Source organism: Apteryx rowi, unplaced genomic scaffold (genome assembly GCF_003343035.1).
Source record: "Apteryx rowi isolate R43461 unplaced genomic scaffold, aptRow1 scaffold_130, whole genome shotgun sequence".
Taxonomy (NCBI): domain Eukaryota; kingdom Metazoa; phylum Chordata; class Aves; order Apterygiformes; family Apterygidae; genus Apteryx; species Apteryx rowi.
In genome coordinates this window covers 1,361,189-1,388,602 of record NW_020447531.1, presented here as the reverse complement: position 1 = coordinate 1,388,602, position 27,414 = coordinate 1,361,189, and the positions used below count along the sequence as shown (strand labels likewise).

Sequence of the window (27,414 nt, the reverse complement as noted above, 5' to 3'; positions counted from 1 at the left end):
AAAAAAAAAAAAAAAAGTAGTCCAATTCTGTGTAAAATCTGGAACCTGCAGAGCACTCATTTCATCAGGGCTAAAATCTCTATCTGCAATGTTCTCCAATTCAGGGGTGAAGAGTCCTAAAGTGGACATCCAAAATTAGCTATTTGTATGAAAAAAAGATTATTTAAATATCTGCAAAGTGGTGAAAATCCAGAACCAGGCACACCCAGCAGTCTACCAATATGGAGGGGGTGGGGAGATGAAGAAAGAGTAGAACGAGGGGGAAAGATTTTTAAAACGTTAAGTAAACCAAACAAATAAGTAAGACTACAAAATATAATTGATAATAATATCCAGCATGTACAAAGACTTAAAGCTTTTAAATAGACTTCAAACAATAGACTTCAGTCATTACTTCACTACCTCCACAGCTGCAGTAGGTATTTTTATCTTCTTTTCCCTCCCCAAACATACTTAGGTGTCAAATTATATTTGGCACGTCCTAAATTCATAATCCTGACACATTTTCCAGGACTCACTTTGTCACATTCATTATTTTTTAAACTACTGCTATTTGGAGAAACAGTTTTTACTTTAATAACACTAAAACACTTCAATATTAAAAAACTAATGAGGTCTTGAAGKGAGGGATCTTCCAAACTGCTGAGAGCTGGCCTGTCGCCGCTCTCAGCGAAGGCAATCATTATTTCATCTCCAGCTGCAACAGCATCAGAGGCAAGCTAGTGCTCAAGCAAACATGCATCTTTATTCTAGGAATATAAAGAAATTAGGAAAAAAAACCCACATAGTGTTAACTGTATCTAATTAATGGTAGTATCTATTTATACAGACCTTGCATCTGGTAGCTATAGGGAGCCTGTCCAGGTTGAGGTGTGCTAAAGCTTGCACCATAGCTTAGAAATCCTGTCTGTCCAGGTGACTGTGACTGTGACAATCCACCTTCTGTCTTGATGCCTGCCCACAATGCACCTAAATCAGTTAGTGACAGCAAATCTATTTGTTCATATTCAAACAGGGTTGGAAAATTAAATCACTTCATTATCAGCACTTTTAACTACTTCATGCATGAGAGAAAGAATACCGAGAGTATACAATGAATAGATGTGGGTAAAGGCAGTCTAGAAGTACACATAAGACTGAATTTCACCAGGGAGAGGTTAAATTCAAAACTRTGTTTCCAATAACTGCAAAAGAAATTTATACATGAACAGGAAGTTGCATTATTCCTTTTTCCCTTTCCTGCCAGAGGCTAATTTTTCCATATATTCATGACATTTCACAGAGGTAGATTAGCAACTTTATATGATTTTAATGAAGCATAACATAGACAAACTGTCCTGCCATCCACCCATTAATGACATAACTTAGATTTGCACTGTATAATATTCCTGCATCAAAATTACACGGCTCCAAGTTTCATGGCATTCTAAGGAATTAAGCACCTCTTTAAACGCAGATAAAAAGAACCATCAGCATCAAGCGTAATGTGGATTTTCAAAGCTAATTAAAAACTATAGAATACATTCAATCTTTTAACAAATAAACACATATAGACATGAACCATACCTGAAGCAATCTCCCAAACTGGGAGAAACATACAAGTCTCATTAATCTGCACTGACAGGGAAATCCATTACACATCACCTTCTCATTTCCAAATTCAGTGATAAAATAATCCAAAGGCCAATTAAATGAATGACTTGCCTTCCAGCTTCAGTGATTTTTGCATAAATTTGTAAATGAGTAAGCAAGTAAATACGAGCAAATGACATACTGAGGAAAYGCACACAACTCAGCCTTTGTCATTTGCTTTTATTAATAACAATGTCCCAAYATGAACTATCATTTAAACCATTTTAAAAAATTAAAGCCAAAGAAATGGAAAAGTAACATAACACTCTTATGTTTCACTGTGGCGTTCAGTGATACCTCATTGTTCAGAAACCACCATTATTTGAACTGAATTAACTAAGTGTGAATTAGTAACATACCTTTGAAAGTGACTGTTAATTTAAGTCCATTTCCTGGTTGAATTTTTTTTTTTTTCTTTTTAAACAATGCTCTACAATATTTGAAGGTGGGAGAGAGCTTAGAAGTTACTGTGTTTGCAAAACTTCAGTAGCTCTCTATACACAAATGTCAGCATATTTTCTTGTGGCATTTAAATGATTATTTTCCAACTGGGGTCATTAATTATCTTTAATTCCTTCTGCCACACTTGCTAACTGCCAGACTAACCCTGTTTGCTTGTTTTTCCCTGGTGCTTACTTTCCTCTTCTATTTCATGTTGCAATTAAACAATCACAGTGATGAATCTGACACCTCGTTTCCAATGGGAAACTCCTGCTATGGATGTTTTGGTATCAATGATTCCCATTTGTTGTCTGTTTAAGGACCTCTGAAATGCTGGTTAAATATTGCTTAGAGAAAGTTTAACTAAATCAAGTTTTAAAGTTCTAGACCAGCTTTAACAGTCTGATTCAACACTCAATCTCAGATAAAGCGAGGGGAGATGATCAAAGGTGGTGGCAGGAGGATGGTATTTGAGTGAAGACAACTTGGCACGGACATGCCCTTCTGCCAGCCTCCAAACTGTGAGAAGCCTTTCATCTCTGGAGACCTGCTCTGCTCACCTGCTCTCCTCTACAAGGCCTTCACTCAATTTTCCTGATATTCCCTCCTCCTTTTCTTTCTACCAGTTCTATTATATACAAAGAAGCGGGAAGGGTCAGTGTAAGAAAACCTAACAGGACCGCCAATATCTAGAAGGAGAAGCTGGTAAAGGAGGCCTTTGCGAGGCTCCTGCGGGAGCRGGCAGGAGTAGAGAGCTTCAGGAAATACTCCAGCCTCCTCAGCAGCTTTGCAGCACCCTGGCAGGCAGCTGTCCCTGGCATTCCCCTCCACCCCCTTTCCTGCCTTCATGACTTCAGCATGGTCGAGGTGTAGGAGTGGAAAAACGAACAGGCTAGATGCATTCAAGACAGCACCTTCCCAAATTCTGCCCCAAAGAAAAAGCTTGAGGGAGGTTGATACGTGAATGTGTAATTATAGGTGACATTAAAAAAAACAAAAYGAAACACTTTGAAGAACATTTTTGCCCCTCAGGTAAGTCCCAGAGTCAAGAAACAAAAGCACAAGAATCCCCCCCCCATTCCAATTCAAAGTTTTTCCTTTTACAGAAGTCTCCTCTCTTTATACCTGCTGGAACCTTTCTACCTGGAAGAGAGAAAGGCAAAGCATATGATACATGAGATCTATGCTRCAGACCCAAGAGGAGAATTTTGGCTCTAAACAAGGTTCACTTCTTTTTTTTGCTTTGCGCAAATGAGCATCCCACTGTTCCCTAAGCAATTTATTTCAGGAACACAGATTATATGATGAGCCTTAAATGTGCAAAAACATATATGGTGATAGCTCCTAAAACTTTTTAAAGGTTATTTGCTTTTAAATGTCACTGCTAGATGACAAAGTACACCAGCAAGAAGCACCTTAGCCCCTGTCACGAGGTTCTGTCTGAAGAGACCAAAACGCATAAAAACCCATTTGGCTCAGCAGCAAAAGCAACTCTGCAATGTAAAAATTATCCAAAGTCTTAGGCACAGGGGATGGACTGGGTAAAAATCAAAACAAAACAAAACAAAAGAGCAGGCAGGCATGTTAACCCCCAGCTAACAACTGCCAAGTAAAGCAACTCTCAATTATAGCCCCGAGAACAGGGAGACAGCTACTCTGAATTAGTAAAATCAAGGCCCTGCTGAAGTCAGTGGGAGTTTTGTAGCTGACTTCAGTGAGGTCAGGATTTCATCCAGAGGAACCAAGCAAAAACAAAAAAGTCACTGTTTGGGCTAGCCAAGCCACCAGACAGCCAAATATGAATACGAGGTGTCCACAGGACAAATGTGTCAAGAAAAGCATTGTAGGGAGAGGTATTGTCTGTTCGAGACCACCTGATACAGCTGGAAAAAACAGACAAGCACTCATCAGGAGCAAAAACTTTCTTTTGGGGGGTGGGGAGAGAACACCCATCTTCTTAGTCTTGAAAATGTAATTTAAATATTTTTAAAGTATTTGTTTATGTAAGTTTAAAATATGYGGAGTGGAACTGAAACATCCAACTCACGTTTATAACCATATTTCTGGCAGTAAGTAATCAGGATTGAAGCCATAGGAAGAATGTTACTTTGGGTCATAATTATTGACAATATATTAATGAAACTCATATTTTGTAAAGTCAGGGAAAACAATAATCTATTTATTCTACCTAGTGTCCACAGTAATCTGCTGTAACATATGCTTATGCCCCTGTGGATTTCAACTTGCAGATTCAAGACGAAAGATTCACCAGTCTTGCACTTAGACTTTTTAATAATTTTAAGGGGCACACGCCTACACTGTGAGTTCTGTCCCCTTGGTATAAAACTTACGTTACCTGAATGTATTTTTACAAAATATGCTGCTAAAAGCATGTGGATCATATATTTTCAATATATTCCCCCAGAGGAATATAAGACCTATTTTCTAATAATGCATCTTTGCTGCCGAACTGCTATGGGGTCTGCCAGCAGACAGTCTGGCAGCAAAATGGTCTCACCCACAGCAGCTTGTTTTTAAATTAAATTTTTTGGGGAAAGATTTGTTACTTAGTACTATCTTCTTCATCATACAGACAGAGCTCCAGTGGCAATTTGCCTCAATTTTCACCTCCAGGGAGCTCTGTAGCATTGCAAGCAGGATTTTGGGGGGGTCTTTTGAATCAGGTCTTCATTCACAGAATCACAGAATCGCTGAGGTTGGAAGGGACCTCTGGAGATCATCTAAGTCCACCCCTCCTGCTCAAGCAGGGTCACCTAGAGCACATTGCACAGGATCGCGTCCAGGCAGGTTTTGAATATCTCCAGAGAAGGAGACTCCACAACCTCTCTGGGCAACCTGTTCCAGTGCTCTGTCACCCTCACAGTGAAGAAGTTTTTCCTCATGTTCAGATGGATTCCATCAAAACCACTGCAGCTTGACTGATTCACTTGTTTTACAATAATCTAGGTCAGCCGAAATTTATTTACCAACTTACTCTATTACAATGCTGGAGAACACAGCTCCTTGGGAATTACCAGGAGCTGTGCCTGTGTAATGGAAGTCCCTGGATCCGTTTCCCCATTTCAGCGCTGCTTTTTTATATCGCCAGTAAAAGCCTGACGAATGTCTCCCCTTGATCCATCAGTTTAACAAAAACAGAGCAGACCTTCTTGAGTAGCTTCTTAGTTCTTTAACACGCAAGTTAAGCTGCACTCACTCCAATAGGAAAACTATACACCACTTTTCCATGATAAATGTTCGAGAGCACAGCCGTCCCACTAAACGCTGATGCGAGGGCCATGTAATCTTCTTCTAAAAAATGTTTATTTTAGGAATATAATAATATGGATGTGGTTTCTTACCATACGAAGGGATTCCATAAGGCTGGCCTGGCTGCGGGTAGGTGGCGTAAGCAGTAGCTTGCTGCATCCCTGTTGTAAACTGTGTCTGCCCATATGCAGCCATCGTTTGTGAAGAGGGGGTAGGAAGAATATGTGGGTATGGTCTGCTATTGATTACAAATGACAGAAAATAGGACAGACACTGCATTAGACAGACATGCAAGTACTTATTTTTAGCCTTATTATAATCCTGCTACTTCATTAACACATAATTGTAGGCTGCACTAGAGAACAGAAACTGTAAGACAAAGACAAAACAATAATAACAAATCAATAATAAAAGAATAAGTAAAATAAGAACTTTTCCAAATATATTTTTTAAATACATTCTTAGCATTAAAAAAATATACATCTTTTTTCCTAGAAGCTGTTGTGGTTTAAATTATGACTTAACAGATGGACCCAATTATTATTTTAAATGAGGTTAAAATCTGCCTATTTCAGTTATTATTATTACTACTATTATTATTATTTTTAAAAGATATCATACTTGGAAGGGTAAATCTGTGGTGGGGAGAACTGGTGTGTTTGTCTTGGGCTGAAACCACTGCTTCCAATTGCTGCACCGAGGAGAAAAGAAAGCACACAGAAGTGTAAATACACACACCAAAGATAAATATTATTTTTCCTAATAGAATTTCAGAATATTAACAAGACTTTAATTAAATTCAAATATCATTGATACCTGAGGTAGAAAATAATATTTTATCAGGAACTATGCAAGAATGCTTAACATTAAAATCTTGATTGCAAATTTCAAATACTAAATTGCCCCTTTGTACAACTCCAGAGCACTAGTTGATTCTTTGCTTGCACACAGACAACATTTTCAATGCAAACAATCTATTTCCTAATGGCGACATTTTCCCTTCATATTTTCGAAGGATTATGATATCTCAAGAGCAACATTTTATTAACTTTTAGAATTTTTAAGACCTACGTTTTATGAAGGAGCTTTATGCATGCCTCTATTGAAAACATATGGTCAGCTTCAGTGCACGTGCCTCTTTCTAAAATAATTCCATAATGCGTAAGATGCATTACCATATTGCACCTCCTTCTCTTTTTCCCCATGTTATCTACTTATTTCTAAAATGCTTTCAGACCTTCAAAACACTCGGTATTACACAGAGATGCCACCACAAATGTGCAGATTTTCTTAGTGAAACACTTTGTACCTACAAGGCTAAATAGTTAACTTCTCTTCCTGCAGTTCAGACACTGAGGGTTTCCCAAAAGCAGCCACTGCTCCCACGTAGCTTTATGTAAAACCCTATGAAATTCCTCCGGTATTTATGGGCGCCGACGCGAGTGTGTGTCGGATGCGCTTGCATGCTCTGCTCTCACCCTTATTTTCAGGAGCTCCCTACAGCGAGCACTTTCCTCTCTGATTACCATTTGGGTGCCATTCCTCCTCTATGTCCCAAGGTTGAGAGCGAAGCCTTTGCCAGGAAGGGGTCACGTGCAGGTTATGAGACTACTGCGAGCTCAGACAGTCAGAGAAACAACAGGCCCTACCGCTAAGTACCTGGAAATAAACAGGGCACGCACGATTACCCGCTGCCAGCTCCCCCTTCCTGGCCAGCTACGGGGAAAATCCATCATCTTTACACCCTTGCAGCGCTCGGCAAGTGCAGACTAAAGCAGAGAGTCGCTCTCTAGTCCTTCCCCACTTGTGTTTTTTTGTTTTTTTTCCCCCCCGTGGCCTGTGAGGCTGTAGATATTTCAAATGTTATGGTCCAGGAGTCAGTCACATCCCCACAGACCTACGGAGCTAYTGTTTAGCATACAACTTACTCTTCGTTTAGAGATTTAAAATATTCTGGAAACCTCATTTGCCTTTAAAGGTTGACACTTTCATACTCAACTGCATACACAGAAAATGGAGAATATCACCTGATCAGGAAAAGGCTGGCTACTTGGGACCTTACTGGTTGCGAGACGTCAAATTTTGCTACTCTGGAAATGTAATCCACTACAGATTATTAGATCCTTTTTTATTTGATTTATGCCATAAAAACTAGAAATACCACAGTTAACCCATAGGTATGTAAAACTGTGCAAACGTCTTAGGATTTTCTCACAGTATGCGTCTTGTGAATGTTAGCAGCTAAGATGTGTTTGGCTTCCAGTAAGAAAAGACTGACAAAAATACCTTGATAATAACAAATTACAACAAATGAAGATGACCTTCACCTCAATTACAACACAAATCGCAGAGGCAGATATGTTTACTCACGGAAAACAAAAGAGTAATTACTTTGGGCCAGAATACTCCCCAGCTCCCCAGTGAGACTCTTAATGAAGACACCAAAGGACATCAATAAGCATGATACTGTATGTTCCTTACTCAGGGAAAAGTCTTACTGGCTTACACTGCTTGAATAAGGTGAGCAGAAATAGGTATAAGTTGCAAAGTGCACAAAACTTTTTAAACAGCTGTGCACAAGTTTAGACCATATGGGAAAAGAAAATAATAAATGAAAAATTGCTGAGCATAAAACCTTTGTTTATTCCTTACCTGATCCTGAGAAATTGTCTAAAGACCCGTCTGTGGCAGTAGTAGTAGCAATCTCACTGCTGCTCATTGGTTCTGTTTTAACTATAGAAATATAAATAAAATATATTCTATATGCACCTAATATTCTTGCATGCACATGCACACACGCTCACAGTCACCAATTCAATAAAACAAAAATCTGCCAAAAATGTTTAAATCATGGCTATCGGTATTTTGCATTTTATGTATTTGTGTGTACAAACAATGCAAAATACTGGCAGCTATGATTTACACATACATATAAAATGATCAAGAGGGTTATTTCTGTCCCCAAGGAACAAGAGCCACTGTAACAAACAAGAAGTCCCCATGCAACTCTCTGCACCTGTCCTGACTCCTCTTAATCCTACAGACCCAACAATAAGGGGCTACATTTAGATCAGGTCACAGAGCCATTTACAAGCTTGAAACACAATGATCTGAATCAGATTAAAAAAGAAGTAATTTTTAAATGGTTTTGTCTGAGGGCTAGTCAAAATGTTCCCATCCAAATTACTTTTCAGAGGAAAAATGAAAATTTCAAATGAAGTAAAAAAAAAAAAAAACAAAAAAACCAAGCCCCCACCTTTCCTCACAGTGGATTTCTCCTCTCAAAATAAAAAAAAGCAACTTTATATTCAGCAACACTGAGTACACAAAGGGGACACAGTCCTCAGCAGATATTTTACTAAAAAGAATGCTTTTACATTTTATTCTCTTTGCAGCAGAGACCCAACCCAGCTGTCAGAGACTAAAAAAGGATGAGAGTAAGAGAGATTCTCTCCTGGCTCATGCAATATCATAATTAATTGTTGATTACTGACTTTAAATAAAGCCTCAATTCAATGAACAAATTTCACTTTCTGTTACTACAGTGTAACACCAATAACAACAGTATTCTGATCCACAGACCAAAGATAGGGCTGATCTGGCACGGATTTAAACAGGCGCAATACCTATTCCCAGTGAGTTGCTAGGGCGGCATGGCAATGTCTCAATTCCATTTTTACATATCCAGCTTTCRGAGTTATAGCAAACAAAAAAGCAAGGATGAGGATGGTGTTTCACAAAACAACTGAGCTGATTTTATGTCTACAGCCCAAGAAGGATGCAGAACTTTTGCTCTTTTTGACATCCAGTCACTGCTTCCTACGCACCTGAGTTGGTACATATCTGACCTTTCAGAAAATTCAGAAAATGAATCCAGGAAAAATAAGGTAAACTACATCCTATTTGACACATAAAGCCTTAGTGTCACCTTGACACTAAGTGTGTGTGTGCCTGTCTGTGTAGGAATAGATATAGGAATAAATTTAGGAATTGCAACCATCATTAACATAAACCCTTTTGGTGCTAGATTTGCAAAGGGTGAAGGAGGGGATCTTTTCCCTTTTGATGAAGGACCTTTCTTTTCCTTGCCAATACAAATTTTTATTTCCGCATGCCTCACTATTTCTTTCGCCTGACCTTATCCAAGGAATTTGCATGTAGCCTCTCAAGGTTTTACTAATCACCCACTATTTTCATTTGATTCTCACACAGGATGTTTTGTCTGCACTGGCTAACTCAGGAGATCAATATTAGCTCCACACAGAATTCAGCTATGGCTACATTAGCAAGAAGTGCAGCCCAATGGGAAGAGATTTATAGAGAGAAACAGTCGATGCAGAGGGTCCAGCAGCCACAGCACAGGTGTTTTAGAGAGGGTACTTCATACAAGGTCTAGCCTTGTCCCAAGGATGGAGTGCCTGCAAGCAGCTGGAGCACATTGGCTGCACTCCTGGTTTAATTTCATTTGCAAGGAATGAAGGCCAAGAGCTGTCCCCAAGGTAAGCTACACCGCAGTCCCAGGGCTGGTCAGGAGGTTCCCTTCAAGAGATCTCAGTCTGAACTACAACTCTGATCCAAACTTATTGCTTAGGAACACAAAGTATCTCATAATGTACCCAGACACCCATTTCATTACTAAATACTTAAAGTCTAATACACAGATGCAACAAAATATTTGAAGTGTCTAGTCCAAGCCATTTTCAGGAAATTGCCAGATTTTTACAAATGTTCTACATTAAACGTAGRGATCCAGAGTTACGCCTACATTATCTTCTGCATTTTCTTAAAAGAAGTTTTTCACCACTACATTTTACAGTCAGGYTCTAGATTAGGCCAGGAAGACTTGCAAAGTTTTGGGAAAGCTGGAGTAATCTATGAAGCTGGAGTAATTTCCTTAATGCAATTGTACTTTTGGGAATAACGACAAAGAATGTTTTTCTCTATAGTTGACAACTGAGAGGGGGGAAAAGAAAGGAAGAGAAGAAAGATCAATCCAATCTGGGGTAAAGGTTCACACGAAGGAAGATTTCAGTATCTGCCTTCTCCCAACTCTTCCCTTGTTCTGTCTTGGGGAAATGATTCTTGTATTCCTTATAAAATAAAATACTATTCTTTTAGATCACCATAAACTAGCAGCCCTAGGACTATGCTAAGCCACCTCACACAATACAGAAACCTACCATACCATTCGCCACTTATCTGGATTTCAGACCTTTGTTAAATATAACAGTTGGGGAAAAACCTAATCAAAATGGAATGACTCATGAGAAGTATTTTAGTATAACAATGGTTAGAACTGAACTCTGTTTACTTAACATACTGCTTCTTCAGATATAGGAAAAAATATATGAAATACACTGCAGTGCCTTCTTCATGGAAATTAATTCTATTTACTGATTGACGAGCTCACAAATTTTTGATAACAGCTGCTCTGTAGTCCTCCTCCCTCAACTGTTGTACTTCCTGAATATATGAAAAATAGGATAGGAAAGGCTGTCCATGTTGTTCCTGATTTGGATACACATTAGTAAGGTCATAATAAATAAGTCCTATCATTCCTTCTTTAGAAACGACCATGACCTTAACAGACCTTTGTGCTGCAGCTAGTTGAGAATTTAATAAAGATGGATAGAGACTGGAAAATCCTCCATTCCCCAAGCACTTTAATCAAAATGCCAGAAAACAACTATGTATTTCCTTCTGTCTGCAGCCTAAAAATATTTCAAGAAGATGAAAGCTTGCTATACAAAGAAGCGAACTAAGAAGAAACAGCCACAGTTTCACCCATCAGAAAAATCTACCACGTGGATTCTCACTGTAGAGGAAGATCTGTCATTCACCCAAGACAAAAACTGACCTGCAACATAGCAGATTTTCCCCCAGAACCATGGGGAAAGAGAGCTGTGAAAGGAGCTCCTAATGTTACAAGTCTGCTGCTCTATCACTATAGCGCTTCAGTAATCCATATCTATTATGTGAAAATATGGAGCTGTCCATGCAAGCAAAGCTTTGGAAGGTCACAGATGACATGTGCAGCAAGTACAGACCCCACCCTTCCTTATTACATGTGATGTCTCTTCCCCATGGCCTGGCAACACACTCCTTAAACATGCTCTGGGTTTTAGCTCTCTATTTTTCCATGGCAATAACATTTCTGCAACATGTTCTAAGCTTTTGCAGTATGGCATTGGAAAGTATGTGCCACACCTACACAGAACATGTTGCAAGCTTTCCAGTAATTTCCAGTAGCATGCTCAATTGTGGCAGACACCAAAGAAAGCAAAATAGAAGAGTTCCCATTTCTGCCGTCCCATTATCAAAGTAGAACTTTGCAGAGGCATGACATTATTAGACTTGCAGTAGAAAGAGAATTTGTTTTATCAATATGCTACTAAGTTTTAATGCTAACAAAATCACTCTGTAATAAAACAGAATATTAACAAGAAGTTCAAGAAGAAATCTGATGCATTCCTCATCTGCTGCAAAAATTAAACACTTATTAAGAACTACTAGTTTAGATTTGGTTTAGAGACTTAAATATCTGTGTCACTGGAGAAATATTTTTCCCCATTATTTTTCTCTTCCTAGTTATTTATGAGATTTTAAAAACAAGATTTAAAAAGAGACTGTATAAGAAAACAACACAACAGAATAATAGGAGAAAAAAACAGGACTAGCAGATAATCTATAACACACATGCTAGCCCTGGAAAACAAAGCACAAAAATTCTGAGACAGCATAACTGCTGATCTAGCATTAAATTGGTTGTCAAAATACTTCATCTTAAGACACTTTTAGAACGTAAGCGCCGTGTGCCTTGTTTTGTCAGCAATACTGCAAAAGGTGGTTAGTAATGAATTACAAATTAGTTTCTGAACTACACTAAGAGAGAGCACTTGATATCAGAACCCACAAGTTCATGTAGTTATACTATATGAATAAATGAGCAAAATGAAATCAGTTCTGGCTGACAGCTCTCAATATTCATGGGGCACAAAGGTCTCAACAAAATAAATGAAGCAATTCATTTATATACATATGTCTAAATACAAATCTTTGGCCCTATTTTGTTTTGTCTCAAGGTGATATGCTATGTGAGAAGAATTGCTATAATATAATTGAACTAAAAATCAAAAGTTTTTAACAGTTTTAATAGTCTCTAAGGATGTGATTCCTCTGTTGGCTACATTCAGTGAAAAAAAAATTAGCACTGATATGTCTAGACATTACAGAGTTTAACAGCATCATTAAAGCAACACAAAACATATCCACTTTATATTCTTCACTTAGATTCCTTTGATATTCCAAAGTCATTTTTTTAGCAGGGCAAGTTACCATGCTTAGACAGGTTGATCGATTTTTAAAATCATACAGTTGCAATTTATATTTTAAAAGACCCTAGTATTTTGCAGTTCCTCCAGTCTGCAGATTTTATCCACTACATGGCTCCACCTTATTTTCAGTTTCATCTGATAACATCTTTTAGTATCTCTCTCACCTTCTCCTCCTTTTCTGGCTTTTTCTGGCATTAAGCTAGTGCAGCTATTAAACGTATTACTGCTTTAAAAACAAAAATTTTCATAATGCTCACAAATTCTCAATCTTCAAACAATATTAGCAGCTAAACAGTATGTCAATACAGACTTTCACCTTTTCACAGCCTTGGTATATCTTGATGAAGTATTTCATATGTCAGTTACTAATCATACACTATTTTGCTTGATACTATATCCTTTCTGTACCCAACAGAAGCCCAAAGCTCACCTGAAAGTTCAAAGATAATTATTAGTCACTAACAATGGCACAAAAATTCTACCATTGACTTCTAAGCTGATGAAGCTTTTCAGTATTTTATTCAAACTTGAAACCGGAGCTGAATCTTGCAATATTTGTATAAACAGGTTATTATATTATACTAATTGCTATTGAGGGCTTTATTCTCTCCTGTTGTCACAGACAATCAAATCTGCAGTTCTTGGCCATGAAGCCTGATAAACTTACTTGCTCCTGCTTCTCCAACGAGAGGATTCCTCCTGAGTCTCATTTGTCTGGGAATTACCAGAAGGTAATTACTACAAGGTAATTTCCAGACTAAATTTATGTTCAGTTTTCAAAGAAAGCCCCCACCCAAAGAAGCACATGCTAGTTCAAGCCCAGACTATATCCTGCTCTACCCTCCTCTGATGTGAGGAGTCTTCACAAATCCTGTGGYATTCTGGCGACCACTCGCCCCTAGCTTTCACTGCATGTGTTCTTCCCCTATAAGCCTCGTCTTCCTCTTATATTATGCATTGTAACTGTAAGAGCCTTAACTTCATTTTTCCTGCTCATCTAGGAGCAAAAAATCTTGAATTTACAAAGAAATGGTATCACCACAATACAAAATCGGAAAGAAAATTCAAAACCCAAATTGGATGGAGGCAAGTTTTGATAATATTTGTAGCTGCTAATCAAGTTTTAAGTCTGAATATTTATCTGAGAAGCATAGTCATGAGCTAAAATAGTTTCACTCACTCTGGCTAGGAAATCAGAATATCTGAATCAAAACAACATTCTTAGCCCTTGATATTCTCATGTCAATTTATACCAAACAATTGTATCACCTCTCCTGTCCAAATGGAGGCAGCATATATCCATAAACAACCCTTTCAGAGGTGTTATGATATATATGTATGTATATATATATATATATATATATATTTTTTTTTTTTTTCTTCTTCTTCTTCTTAAAACCTCTGTTTATGAATCTGGCCATAGAAACTCCCCTACACATGGGTTGCTTCACGTGTGTGTAAAATATCTGTATTCTTTAACCAAAGCCAGGTAAAAAGCTATAGAAGGACCACACATGGTAACTACTGCAGCCATTAATGGCAAAGGGGGCTCACTTCAGCTACCTTGCAGAAGCCCAAAAGACCTTCAAGCAAGCAGAGGGCCTCATGGGGAATTTAAACCTGCTCTACCATTTTGGTGTACAAGATGCATCACTGAGACACGAAGCGCAGAAGCAGAATGACAAAGTGGGCAAGGCCTTTCATAAGCAGAAAATAATTTCCTCTGCCCTTAGCTAGGCTCTGAACTCCAGGGCCGACGGAGCTGGAGCCAGATTCACCCCAATGAGGAGGGTCAGCATCAGCCCGCCTTCCCCTCCCTGGAGCAGCAGCGGGACTTAAGTACTCCTTTCTTTCAGAAAAAGATTATGGGGGAAAATAAAATGGTGATGTTTTCACAAATAGATGCATAAACATGCAGAAAAAGTGATGAATATGTAAATATTTAGAGGCCAGTCTCCTCACTCAAGACCTTGCTAAAGGAGTTGCTGGACTGAGGCAACAGAAAAGTTATTTCATTGGCCAAAAAGCTATGAAAGAGGAATAATAGAGCATTATGCTACATGTGCTCAGAATAGACGGAAGGACTCTTGGGGAAGCAGGAGAACAAAAGCACAGATAAGAGAGTCTGGAAGGAAGCCAATGCAATACTGCAGGAAAAAGGTAAAGAGCAGGGAAAAAAAAGGCAGTCCAAGTCACCCCCTTGCCTTCACATAGACAGATGGAGTAATGTGTATCTGTTTTCCAGTCTCCAGAAGTGGCAACAGGTCAAAGACTAGCCCCTACAATCCCCTAGATTGCTTTTGCAGGGCTGGTTGGACTGGGACCGCTTGCAGTCTTTGCCTCTTGCCATACAATTGCCTTCTTGTGCTCTTCCAGGGCTGAGCAAAGACGCTACCAGATCAATAGTTTTTGATACTAACACCCTACCCTGAAATGCAAAGAACAGTTTCATCTTCATAGGGCTATTTTCTTCAGGATGTTTAAATGTGGAGGTGCATCAATTAAAATTCTTACACCATCGAGCCCTTCCTTACAAACACAGGTCTAGCAACTTGAATATACATAACTGGCAGAAACTCCAGAAATGAGCAGTTAAAAGATACCAGAAACCAGTCGTCTCCTAAAGGAGGATCATTTTGTCTGATTGTCATCACCTATCACAACTTTGCACCCTAAAATATACGAAAAGTTGAATAATTACTATTTGTTAAAAAAATTAAGAATTATTCATTGCCACTGCACAGGATTGACTGCAATAAAAAAAGACTATTCTGAGTGCTGCAAAGTGTCATTAGAAACGCAATGACTATTCAGCATCTTTTTTACTTGCAGAAATCAACATAATCATATAATCAACATGTGTCATTGTAACAACCAGCTCATACCCTCTCTACGGATTTCAATATTTTATTTCACCAGTTTATTACACTCCTTCTAGGGAGAGCCTCACAAAACTACACATTTAATAAACAATGTAACACCTCAGGAAGCATATGTTGAAAAATAACATCCATTACAAAACAAAACAAGGTGCTGTAGTTGTCCAGATAGTGAGTGACTGAGGAGTGAGGTGAAATGATTAGTTACGAAGAATTAAGACAGGTGCATGGCTTGAATAGTTTTGGGGAAGAAAACAGAAATCTTTTGGCTGCTTGTTGAAAAATGTTGTAAATTATAGCTTCCATTTTAAATGAAGGCTTTTGTTTTGAATATGCTATTGACTTTGAAGCATTTTCTGTATATGTAAACTCATTTTACAAGCATTATTGTAACATTATTTTCTTCTTTCATTAAGAAACAGACAAAGAGCACACAACACATTTTTTTTGAATGTGGATGGACTGTTGCACTTGCAGCTCTTAAAGCTGTCTAAAATGTTGCATCAGGCCCAACCTGATATACCTTGATGCTCATCAGAGACATCTACAAAACTTCACTGCTGCGTATGGATCACAGGCACAGCAGGCTCGTGTTGGTCTACTGAATAGCCAGGCTCAAAAGCCTTCAGAAAGTTGCCGCTGAAGCCTTCAAATTAAAAGATACCTCTCTTTTAAGAGTTTCTGGGAAAAGAGAGGTAGGATTTTTTTGTAAGTCCTCAGACAATGCCTAATACAAGTTTCTCTCCACTCTATAATATTACAAATGGGCAGCAAACATACTGCACAGTACTGCCTTTTGAACCCTGAAGACGGATTTACATTCATGAGACTTAAGGCAACCTTTCTAATGGCCACCTGCCTGGTAGTCATATGGTGGGGAACTCTGAATGCCTTTGTGTGGGATCTCATTCTCATGTTGCAGCAGGTACTTTAAGAGCAAGAACTTTTTTTTTTTTTTCTTTCCAAAGGAATTTTGATGTCCAACTCCCTTTGAAGCCTCCCTTCCTATTTATCTTTGAAAATCTGATCTTCAATTTGTTGTTCATTTTCCCTTCCCACTTGATATGAAAATGCCTTCTTTTCTTCCTTCTGTATACTCAAAAATGAGGGTTGAAGCACCTCCATACTCCTAACACAAATTAAGTGTAGTTGCTTGGAAAACCACTGTTCCTTCTCCCAATCTTCATCTACTCTTTTCCATCATTGTTGCATAAACCACCATAATAACGGGTCACAGGCTTCTGTTTCTCACTATATGGAATCCAAGAGAATTGATTCACATTCTTAAGATAAAAGTAAAGATCATTCTAAGTAGAAATTGCATGCAACTGGCCACTGTGGAAAAAAGCTTTACACATCCTTACAAATTTTTGAACCCAGCCTTTTTGCTCAAAGTGGACCCTGTTGTTGGAACAGCCAGTAGCTGTCTGATGAAAACTAATAAATGGCAATTCAGTTATTGTTTCTTTAAGTCATTCTGTATCAACGCACAGCAATTTGCTGACAAAGTAAGTTTAGAGATAAGGCATGACTTTCAAAATTTTGAGCTGTACTTTGATTCTCTACTTCGTTACAGATTTTCTTAGGCAAGTCATGCAGGGCCAAATTTTTAAAGGTGTCCAGAATGTCTGCTGTTCACTAAGACAGAGGGTATTTTGTGGAAAAACACTTAAAAAGATCATGAAACATTCAAATACCATAGTATTTATGATAGACATCCTATCCCTCTCAGCATGCCAAGACTGCTTTTTTCTGAGTATTTTTAGCCAAACATTTTAGTGTTACTCTTCTACATTTGCACCTGGGAAGTTTTTGACTGGGCAAGATCTATAATTTCCCTGTTACCTCCCCATCACTGGTGTGAAGACCATGCTGTTTGACTGGCCCGGAGAGGAGGAAAGAACAAACACCAGCAAAGTAATTTCTTATTAGTAGTATTTTCCTGTTATTACTTATTTTTTTTACCCAAAAAGCTAAGGAAATTTTATTTTCCCCTCACCATGCAGATACCCACAGCTATGGAGATCATCTCATGACCTGAAACAAACTTCAAAGAAGTTTTGGTTTAGAGAACTCACTATACTCTAAAAGAATCTCATAGGGGAACTGCTATCCAACACAAGAAGCAGTCAATCTGATTTGTTTAGAAGTTTTTAGATAGAAGGAAATAAATAGCAGTTGCCTTCAAAAACAGAATTTCTCCAGTTGCAGTCCTTGGACATCACTACCTGATCAGTTCTGCGCTATAACAATTTTGTTCTACCGATGAGAAATTAAGCACACCAGAGTTATATAAAAGCTCACACAAAGAGTTATATAAAAGCTGCATGCAGAGATTAAACTAAGATTCAATCACACAACTAAATCCCCATTCAGTGCTTGGAAAATTTACCACTAAGTGTGAAGCTTAAAAACTTAGCTAATAACAGTGAGCTATCTTCCAACCACATCCTCTTGTAGAACAACATCAATAAGAGACAAGTCTGAAAATGTGCCTTAGAGGAATTAATGAACATTTGTTTGAAACAGGGCCATTTCACTTTGGGACAGATTTTTTTTTCTTTTTCCTTTTTTCCCCTAATCTAGTGAACATATTCTTCACTTTGGGGTATGGAAACCTGCCTAAATCACACCCAGAGTCAAATCAAATTTAACATATCTTTACAACACATTTATAACAGGCAAATATGTATATACCTGGAGGCCCTGTTTCTCATTCACATGATGGCCCTTACGCCAAAAAAGGAGGGCTCTTTTATATTAGTGAGAATGAGTGCATCAATTAGCAGTCAGTTTCCCATATTATCTTTAACATGTGAATGGTCAGCAACACACATTTCCATTCCACGTGCAACAAACAAGCAAACCACACTGGAGCATTTTAAGAAAGGTGTTTGGCAACCCCATACACGTTCATCCTTATAGTCTGTCATTTGCATTTCAGCAGGATTCTGCTTCAAGAAATTCAGAAAAAATAATTTTACTTCACCCTTCATTAAAAAAAGAAAGCCTCATGACATTCACTCCATTTTTTCTTAAGCTTGTTTAGCAGCTAGAAGAACCCAAACCAAACACTTTCTCAAGATAAAACAGATTAACAGCAAAATTCCACCTTTGGTTCTTAAGCACCTATTTAGCTCACAAAACGTGGCTCTTAGCACACAACTAATTCAGAAATTAATGATTCTATTATGTTTCTTTCTTCCTTTTTTTTTCTCCTTTTCATTATTTGTCACTTAAGAGCAATCAGAAACAGGAATTGTAAGCTTAAAAAGTTTAGACCAGATTCATTGAGCGCGAGATATTCCCTGGGACTCTTTTTGGACAACATCTTAAAATGCATGCTAACAGCACACTTCTGGTGTGTTCACCACAGCTACACAAACCTGCCGGAGTTTGTGTGCTAGTACTTAGTAACCAGTCTGCAGTGCTGAGGAGAATCATGTCGCCTGGGGGAAAATTGCAAACAAAAGAAAACTTTGGCTTCATCTCTGACGGTAAACGTGTATTTCAAGTTATATTTTTCTTGATAGAATTCACCCAAAATGAATAAACCTGAACTTTAAAATTCTAATGTCAGAAAAATAATTTACTATGGTTTAATTTACATTCTTCAGTAAACTCAGATTGACAAGTAGGGATACTACTTCCAGAATTATTTGCTACATGAGGTCAGTGCATGAATAGATACAATATATGACTAATTTCTTGACAAAGTAATGTTAAGAACCCAATGTTCAGAGTGTATGCCTGCACACAACAACTATTTGGAACAAAAAGAGTAACCAGATGGTGAATGTCTTTCAGTGTTTCAAGGAACACTTCCATTTCTGTGCTACTAAAGAGCCTTCAAGCTATACAGAAGGAAAAAAACTGATGAAATTTACAGCAAAGGCCATAGTGATCAAGAGGGATTTTAATTCAAAAGGGTCAAACAATTTTATCCTGTACCAAAATCAGTATATACCTGATACCATAATATAAAAATATAATAATAAACTTGATATTGTAAAGGAAGAAGATTCATCTGTGGACATGAAATATTTTCCTGCTTAAACTACATTAACATATTAAGCACTTTATTTATTCTTTAAAAAACTACATCTTTTTTTCTTTTCCCTCCAAATTGCTTAAAATTTGGACTTGCAACAATACTTTTACGGCAGTAGCAAAAGTAAGTTATACACAACTGGCACAAAAGCCTGTTAATCTGATAACCCATAAGCCCTCCCAACTACAGAGGACTCCAATTAGAATGAATAACAGAGATGTTTAGGGAATTGAGGGGGGATGACATCTGTTTGATTGACATGTGCCTTTCCTGGAAGAATGCAATGCACGTCCAAAATCCTAAACAGCCTGACAGCACTAATATGATCCAGTTTATGGAAAAAAAGGCATATCTTTGCTACAATTGCTTAACTATACATTTATATCAAGAAGTTGTATTTAATGCATTACTAGTAATTAGTCATGCTTCTTTAAAGTCTCCTTCTGTACAGCTAGCCAAAAATCATATATGATCTTTCCCATTATTGCCAGAGCAATGTTACTCTAAAGAGTATTTTTCAGTGCTTATTATATAAATCCTTCTGTATTTCATTATATGTCATTACTGGGAAAACAGATAAGTTATGTTTGTTCTCAGTAGAATACTAACAGCAGAACAACCTATCAACTGTCTGACTGTTTCTTGAAAAATAGGTATCAGTTTACCCCATTGAATTACTACACCTGTTTGAATTTTGGCCACTCCATCAGAGCAGCAAGCTAGCCCTAGGAAATTTCAACACTCAGTTTTATTAGCCTACTTGACAAAGCGTTCACAGCCTTGGGAGCTTGCAAGAAGTACAAACATAAAGAAATACTGAAATAGTAAAAAAAGATTGTAAGATTGCATTTTATAGAAAAGACAACTGTAAACACTTCCATTTTTCTCATCATTAAAATATCTTTTTGKTTTTTTGGGGGGGGGGGTGCTGTTTTAAGCACTGTGCATACAACCTACTCAATGCATTCAAGCTACATGAAAGGAACTTAAACCTGGAACGAGAGCTATTGCTGAAAGTTGGTAATAGTAACTACTGATAAACATTGAGCATAGCTTCTATACATCATAGCACATAAACAGGTAACACCTAAAATAGTAAATTATCTTTTCTCTATCTAGCTTACTGACTGCAGGAACATTGATGGAATAAGGAGAAAGAAAGAACGATGAAACACTAAAAAAATATGGTAGCTCACCTTCTGTGCCATTGGGTGTCATGGAATTATTATTTAGATGAGAGTTATCAAGTTTTGGACCACTGGGGGATTCACTACTACCACTTAGTCGGCTATGTGGGCTGGCTAGATCCTGCATTTCCATAGACCTGAAAACAAGACGCAACTACTTTTAATGACATACTTAACACGGATTAGAGAGGAATTGCCTATAAGAAATGCCGCCCACTATTAACGAACATCCTAAAAACACTTAGTAAAAAATGAACAGCTTCTCCCAACACAATCTTTCCTCCTGTTAACTCTTGTGTGGTTGCTCCACACCCACAATTACTGACCAGCTATCATGACTCTTTTTGCAGCTTCTAACAGAAAGGAGTTTAGATAGAGTCCTGAGCTTTAGACATTCATGTCACCAGATATTTTTAAGGTACATACAAAGAATCACCAACATATGAAGAAATACATTCTCTTAAAAACAAATTAGCACTGTGCTTTTTCAAGATTTACCACTCAGTGGCAATCTAATGGGCCTCCAAACCAAATAAAACACTTGAAGCAATTGTTGAAACCTATCGTCTAGTGACAGGGAATGAGATATTCCTGATGTATGTGTTTACTCTGGCAAACTACTTAATTGTTCCTCTGTTTCCGCTGAAACAAATGCAGCATTAAAACATTATTATGTCTGCTCACTTGTTTGCTTTGTGGATTACATAAAGCGTGCCCAACTGAAAAGGGATACGTCCAACATACAGTGAATCCGTATAGGTGTTAGTATGCCTTAGCACTCTGCATTATCTCAGCTGTCATTTAGTCAAAATAATAAGAGACTAATTCAAATTCAATACCAAAGTTAAACATTTATACAGCACACAAGCAGCTGAATATTTCCGATTCGTGTTTTTAATAGCCTTACATAAAAAGGCCAACAGCCATCACCACCATGACATATCTCTTGGTTTATGTCTGGGAAGCTTATAAATACAGTGCCCTACACTTCCGTCTCTTTATACCTAAAACGTTTGATAATGTTATTTGATGTACTTATTCTAAGTAATTGCTCCCAGTAGAAATTTCATAGGTTACTCCAAGGCATTTGAACCAGTAATTTTTCTATTAAAATGAAACGGTTAGGCTCTTTTAAAGACTTATTAAAATTTATAAAAAATTCTTTCCACAGTAATGGTATAAATATCCTTAAACATACGTGTCATTTCAACCATCCTGTTTTCACCTTAAACTGAGATTTTATCGTAAATTCTAAACATAAATCCTTAATTTTATATTTCATTACTTAAAACCAACCGACGCATGAAAAAACAGGATGATTCCACAATGAGTTAAAAAAGTCAATATCTTGTATAAAAGTAAAATATTCAGTAAAGAAGCGAATACGTTCATAGTTCGCAGACTTTGCTGCATGCATTCAAATACAAAACTCCAGCATTTGCAAGCCTGCTTGACGTGGGAAACAGCAACAAATATTTACTCGTCACCTGAAGTTAGAAAGAAAAGGCTTGCAGAAAAGCAGCAGTTCCCAATCATATCCTTACCTGCAACTTGAGGAAACAACAACATCTGAACCAGCTTGGGACTTTTGCACCTGTAAACCAGGAAACAAACAGAAGCCTCTATTACTCCGCTTTAATATAAGGCCTTGGCTTAAACAAAGAATATCACTGCAGATGACAATCCTGTCCTTTAAACCCAAACGAAGAGGAGGAGGGTAGGGCGGCCGTGAAAGGCATATTGTCTTTAAATTGAAGGCTCAACTGTTGTTCCCTCGGCAGGTCTCTCTCCCTCCTCCCCGTGCCGGGAGACGGCGGCCAAATGACGGGGCAGTGATTCATCAGGGGCCCGTGACAGCTGCGGAGGGGCTCCCTCCGCCCCTGCACCGCCGCCGCCGCCGCGGCCCCCGCCAAGCCCTCCTGCGCCCTCGCCGGGCCCGCGGCTGTTTTGGGGGGCCGGTGAGGATGAGCAGGGCAGAAGCTACCTGCTGGAAAGCCCTCCAGCTGGCGAGCGACGGCGTCACGCTCCCACCCCCAAAAGGAGCCCGTCTCCAAGCGGGGCGTATCAAAATTAAGAGCATCCATCGCGGTGCGAGGGCCGCCTCGTAAAAATTCCCGTCGCTAATGAGATTTCTGATAAAATGGCCCAAAAGAGCACTTCTGGTTAGCTGGACAGGAGGAAGCTGCAGCGCTTACCTCTGAGCTAGCTCATCAGAAAGGGCATTTGGCTCCAATGGGAAACCCAGTAATATCCCAGGCTGATAAAACAGCTCCTTCTCTAACTCAGGTGGGTAAGAGACTCTCTTATCCTATTAGCCAAACACTGCCGCATTTGCTTTGATAACAGACTCTTCCCTGTAGCCTGTAAGGATTGTCAGCAGGTGATAAAATTCAGGTGAAGATACACTGTGAGCTTAAAGGCACGCCCAAGCCTCTCCAGGAAAGGTATATATCGTCTTAATGTCCACACGGCGAATCTTTCACGTGCATTTCCGTTCAGCCTGAACTGACATCTCTTAAATGATCACAGAGCAAAGGCAAGAGAGATGAGGCATTTTAAGTGCCATAAAAATCATCCAAGCCAATCCTGCTTATGTGTCTGTAGTTTTTTGTTATTTTTAATCACGGACAGAATTACTACTAGCAAGAGCAAACAACTGCTAGGGGAAGCCAGGCAATGCATAACATTACAAATGATGTCAAGAAGCATGCAATAATGCATGCTGAAAAACATCAATCTTTTTACAACTGGGTACTTAAAGTACCACATAACGTGCTTTTCAATACATTGTAGCATGCCAAAGCAAACCAGAGGAGCAGATATGTTCAAAACTGTGCACTTGGTTTTGAAAAAAAAAATTCAGATGTATTTTTTTTTTTTTTTTTGCAATTCTTTACCCCAGAAACTGCAGTAGAGTGCCTTAGGATATGTTTCTGCTGTTACTTCTAAACACCTGGAAAAAATTATAGGTGAGAACTAAGTTTGCTTACAGAGCTATCTTCACTCCCTCTTGCACAGGATCATTTAAAACATATATCTTTTACTAGAAAAAGCTTCCTTCTTCAACTATATATTTTAATCAATTGATATTTTCCAAAGTACCCTTTAGTATTATTCACACTTCACCAAACTCTAAAATACATTTAATTCTCACTGTTTTATCTATCCAAATTTTAAAAAAGTAATAACTTCCATAGACATATATATATGTGCATATGAATGCTTGCGCTTGCAYGCATGCAGGTGTGTGTGTGTGTACAGTGAGAGAGATTTAATTTAAGGATTCATGGGAGAGGACAGAAAAAAACCCAGCTCATTCCTAGCAAATTAAATATATACCTTATATGTCCTTTTACACTCTATGATTTGTGAAAGTTCATATCCACAATCTTCATTTTCATTACACATACTTTAGATATATTCCTTTGTGTCTCAAGGATTATTTAAACCATGTGTTGCACGTTACCATATTTAAAAATGACTCTTTAATCAAAATAACTTTAAAACAACTAATCCTCACTTAGGCTGGTCAGCTGAATCCACATAGTGGTCCAGGAAAAATAAATCTACTCTCAAGAATGCGAATGCAGACAACAATTAGACACAGATGTGAGTGAAATTAGTTACAGTTTACAAAATGCTACACTTCACATGCTTTCAGTTTTTTATGTGTAGTAAAAAATTACAATGTAGTAAGAAACCACACTTATGACGACTAGTTCATAGAACAAAAACATTTCTGGGTGGCGTGTGCTTGTTCTCCTACATTCTCCTATTTTGCCAACAGATTTCTGGATAATTGAAGTTCTGCAACATAACTCACATATCAAACAAAAAGTGAAAAAAATGCAGTGGACCTACCCGTCCAGTCAAAGGGGCACATAAAACAAAATTCAAAAAGAGAAAAAAATGGCTGTCACTCACACTTGATACTCTGAGCTCTGCTTAAACTAAAAATGCCTTAAATGATGTGATGTACACATTCTCCTTAGTACGTCAAAAATATGACTTTGTATAACTTGATTGTTTCGAGTAACATTCACATCTTTCTCTTTAATATGGTCTGCAGATATTGGCACTAGGTAGTGTATGACCAGAAAAAAAAAAAGGACAGTGACAGCAAAGCTACTTAAAATTCATCCACGTAAGAATCTTAAATCAGTAACATCAAATTCTGATTAGTTAATGAGGTCTTTTAAGTTTGCCTTTTTTCTAATTAAATTTATAATTCTTCACAGATGTAGGTTTTGTTGATGTTCAATTTGTCTCTCTCATTTTGTTAAACCTCACATAGTACTCCACCAATCCATTGAATAGCCACATTAAATCTGTTAATACCATGCTCTTCAACCCCAGAAATTATTTCCAGAAGGCAAACTTGCTTTGAGAGATCATCAAACAAGACTTAAGGTACACATTTTATCACATTTTCCCTACCACAGAGCTCAGGATGCGGAGGAAAATTCATGACTTTTGCACTGTTTATTATACTTTGCTAAATTACAAATCAAAAGCATCTGACAGAAGATCATGTATGAAGCCAAAAAGTTAATAATGTTCTGTGAAAAGTAAACTGTAAATGGGAAGGGATTCTAAATTTCAGCAGCACAGAGCAAATAAAATGTAGGTGCTTGTCTSGATTACAGGTTTTCCACAGTATTTTTGCTTGCTAGAAACAATTTTTTTAATGGCTATAATTTAAAAMATTTTTCCAATTGAAAAGAAAATTTTTAAGTGAAAAAAAATCAGTTAAGCCAGAAAAATATAGCCATCGTATGAACTCCTTTTTAAAAACACACTTCTACTTTAAGGATTCAAATCTCAAAGACAATGGCAATTTTCTAATCAGAATATTTCTCCTTAGGAAAAAAAAAAAACTGTCATTTTCAGCYGGGGGTGGGGGGAGGGAGGAAGAGAAGAGTGTTTTTCCCCAAACAGCATTCTTTTCCGCCTTACAAGCGCCATGTAAGCAGTATCTACAGACATAATGGTTTCAACAACTAAAATGTTAAGAAATTAAAATACAAACTGGCTACAAAAAGGCACCTTGCTGACAAMACATAAAACTTTGTAATACTTTCACTCTTCATATAATCATATTGTTAAAGTGTGGCGGCAGACCTTTTTCACTAGGTACTTACTTCAAAGACAAATTGCACTTATTAAAACAGAAGCAAATAATTACAGTTATTTAATTTTTAATTACCAGTTTAAATTCTTCTGAAAGTACTATCCTATATGCTCAGTTCCTACACTCAGGAGTGAAAGTTCTGAGATGAGAACCAGCTCTTCGTCTAAAGAGAGAAGTGCTACAACGTGACAATGCTTCTATTATGACCAGAAATTTAAGAATGACTTTCTGCTTTTCCAAGATTTTTTGGCTCCCATGAAATATTTCATACGTATTGAAAGTCAAACGAAATGATTACTCATTCTTTTTCTGTGCGCTCCAAAGATGAACCATGACTCACGCAGTCTGTCACTGCACAGCATTTTGGAGAGGCGATGGCTGCTCATTTACAGACGACCCTACCAGGCCTTGGGAAACCTCATACGGCAATGAGGAGCTTGGCTAAATACTGCATTTCACTTATTTGTGAACATGTAAAATGGTGCATGTGTGTCTGTATGTGTGTGTTTATATAAAATACATACACACGCACAAACACATATTATTTATTTTACACATCAAACCAGCAGTCTGTGTCCTGGCAGACACTTCCCAAACTGTCTCAGTACGGTATGGAAAATAAAAGGTTCTTTATATGTGGTATCTAATGCTAAAAACTTCCAGTGATGCACTAAACAATATTTACACTTTTTTCTCCAAAACCCTGCCATTATTTTAAATTTAAACAAATTATATGAACTATACTAATCATTCTTTCTGAAAGCTGTTAACTTTTCCACTTGCCTCTTGGTTTTAAAGGTTTGCTTACCAAAAAAAACCCCCCAAACAAAACAAAACAAACCCCAACCCCCAACCCCTCCCAAACTTTCAAGAGACACTTTTAAATGCACTGGCACCTTTACTCTTTCCAGGATAAACCTTTCACTACAAAAATCAGTCATCCCTCTTATTGATGTTTGTCAAAAACACCTAGAGAAATACATACTTGTGAATGCTTTGGGGGTCTCAATTGCTCAAAGTTTCATGAGACTTCAAAAGATCTTTAACTTCCTAGTTCTTAGCTTATAGTTCTAAATAAGCCACCTCAAATGTCTATAAATGTCAAATATTTTAGTTGTGTAGGTGTTTATTCTGTCATCTTGAAAAGTTCTCCTTTGGGGATCTGTATATTTTGCTTGGTGTTTGGAAAAATTAAACATATTAAGCAAAAGGATTTCCTGCTTCAGAAAGCGCTGTCAAAATCTCTGTCATGCATTCTTCCTTCCAATTTTTTAAATTATTTTTCTCACACTCTCACGTCTCTTTTAGAAAGATCTATACATTTCCCACGTTACGTATCTTTTCTTTTTTCCATTTAACATCTCACCATCATGTTACATATATTCAACGAACCATTAGCACTCTAGGAAATCAAGCAGGGGAAGCAAAAACCTGGCTGAACACAATAAATAGAACCCCGTAACATCTGCTTTGTTGGAAGCCTACAAAC

At 37.8% G+C, this 27,414-nt stretch overlaps 1 protein-coding gene across 5 annotated transcripts in view; it reads right to left on the bottom strand.

The window, feature by feature from the left end:
• EYA1 (EYA transcriptional coactivator and phosphatase 1) overlaps nt 1-22,382 on the bottom strand; it is an 85,336-nt gene extending 62,954 nt beyond the window's left edge. Inside the window, exons 1-6 of one of the 5 annotated variants that reach the window (XM_026056286.1) lie at nt 22,339-22,382; nt 20,804-20,931; nt 7,996-8,076; nt 5,965-6,034; nt 5,436-5,581; nt 832-954 (exon numbers count right to left, since the gene is read on the bottom strand). In XM_026056286.1, coding sequence (XP_025912071.1) covers nt 832-954; nt 5,436-5,581; nt 5,965-6,034; nt 7,996-8,076; nt 20,804-20,927 — 544 coding nt within the window. In that variant the 5' untranslated portion in view covers nt 20,928-20,931; nt 22,339-22,382. Of the gene's footprint in view, nt 1-831; nt 994-5,435; nt 5,582-5,964; nt 6,035-7,995; nt 8,077-20,803; nt 20,932-22,338 lie in introns of those variants that run through there. The other 4 variants (XM_026056283.1, XM_026056284.1, XM_026056285.1 and 1 more) reach the window with 4 other exon arrangements.
• Nucleotides 22,383-27,414: the final 5,032 nt, after the last annotated feature.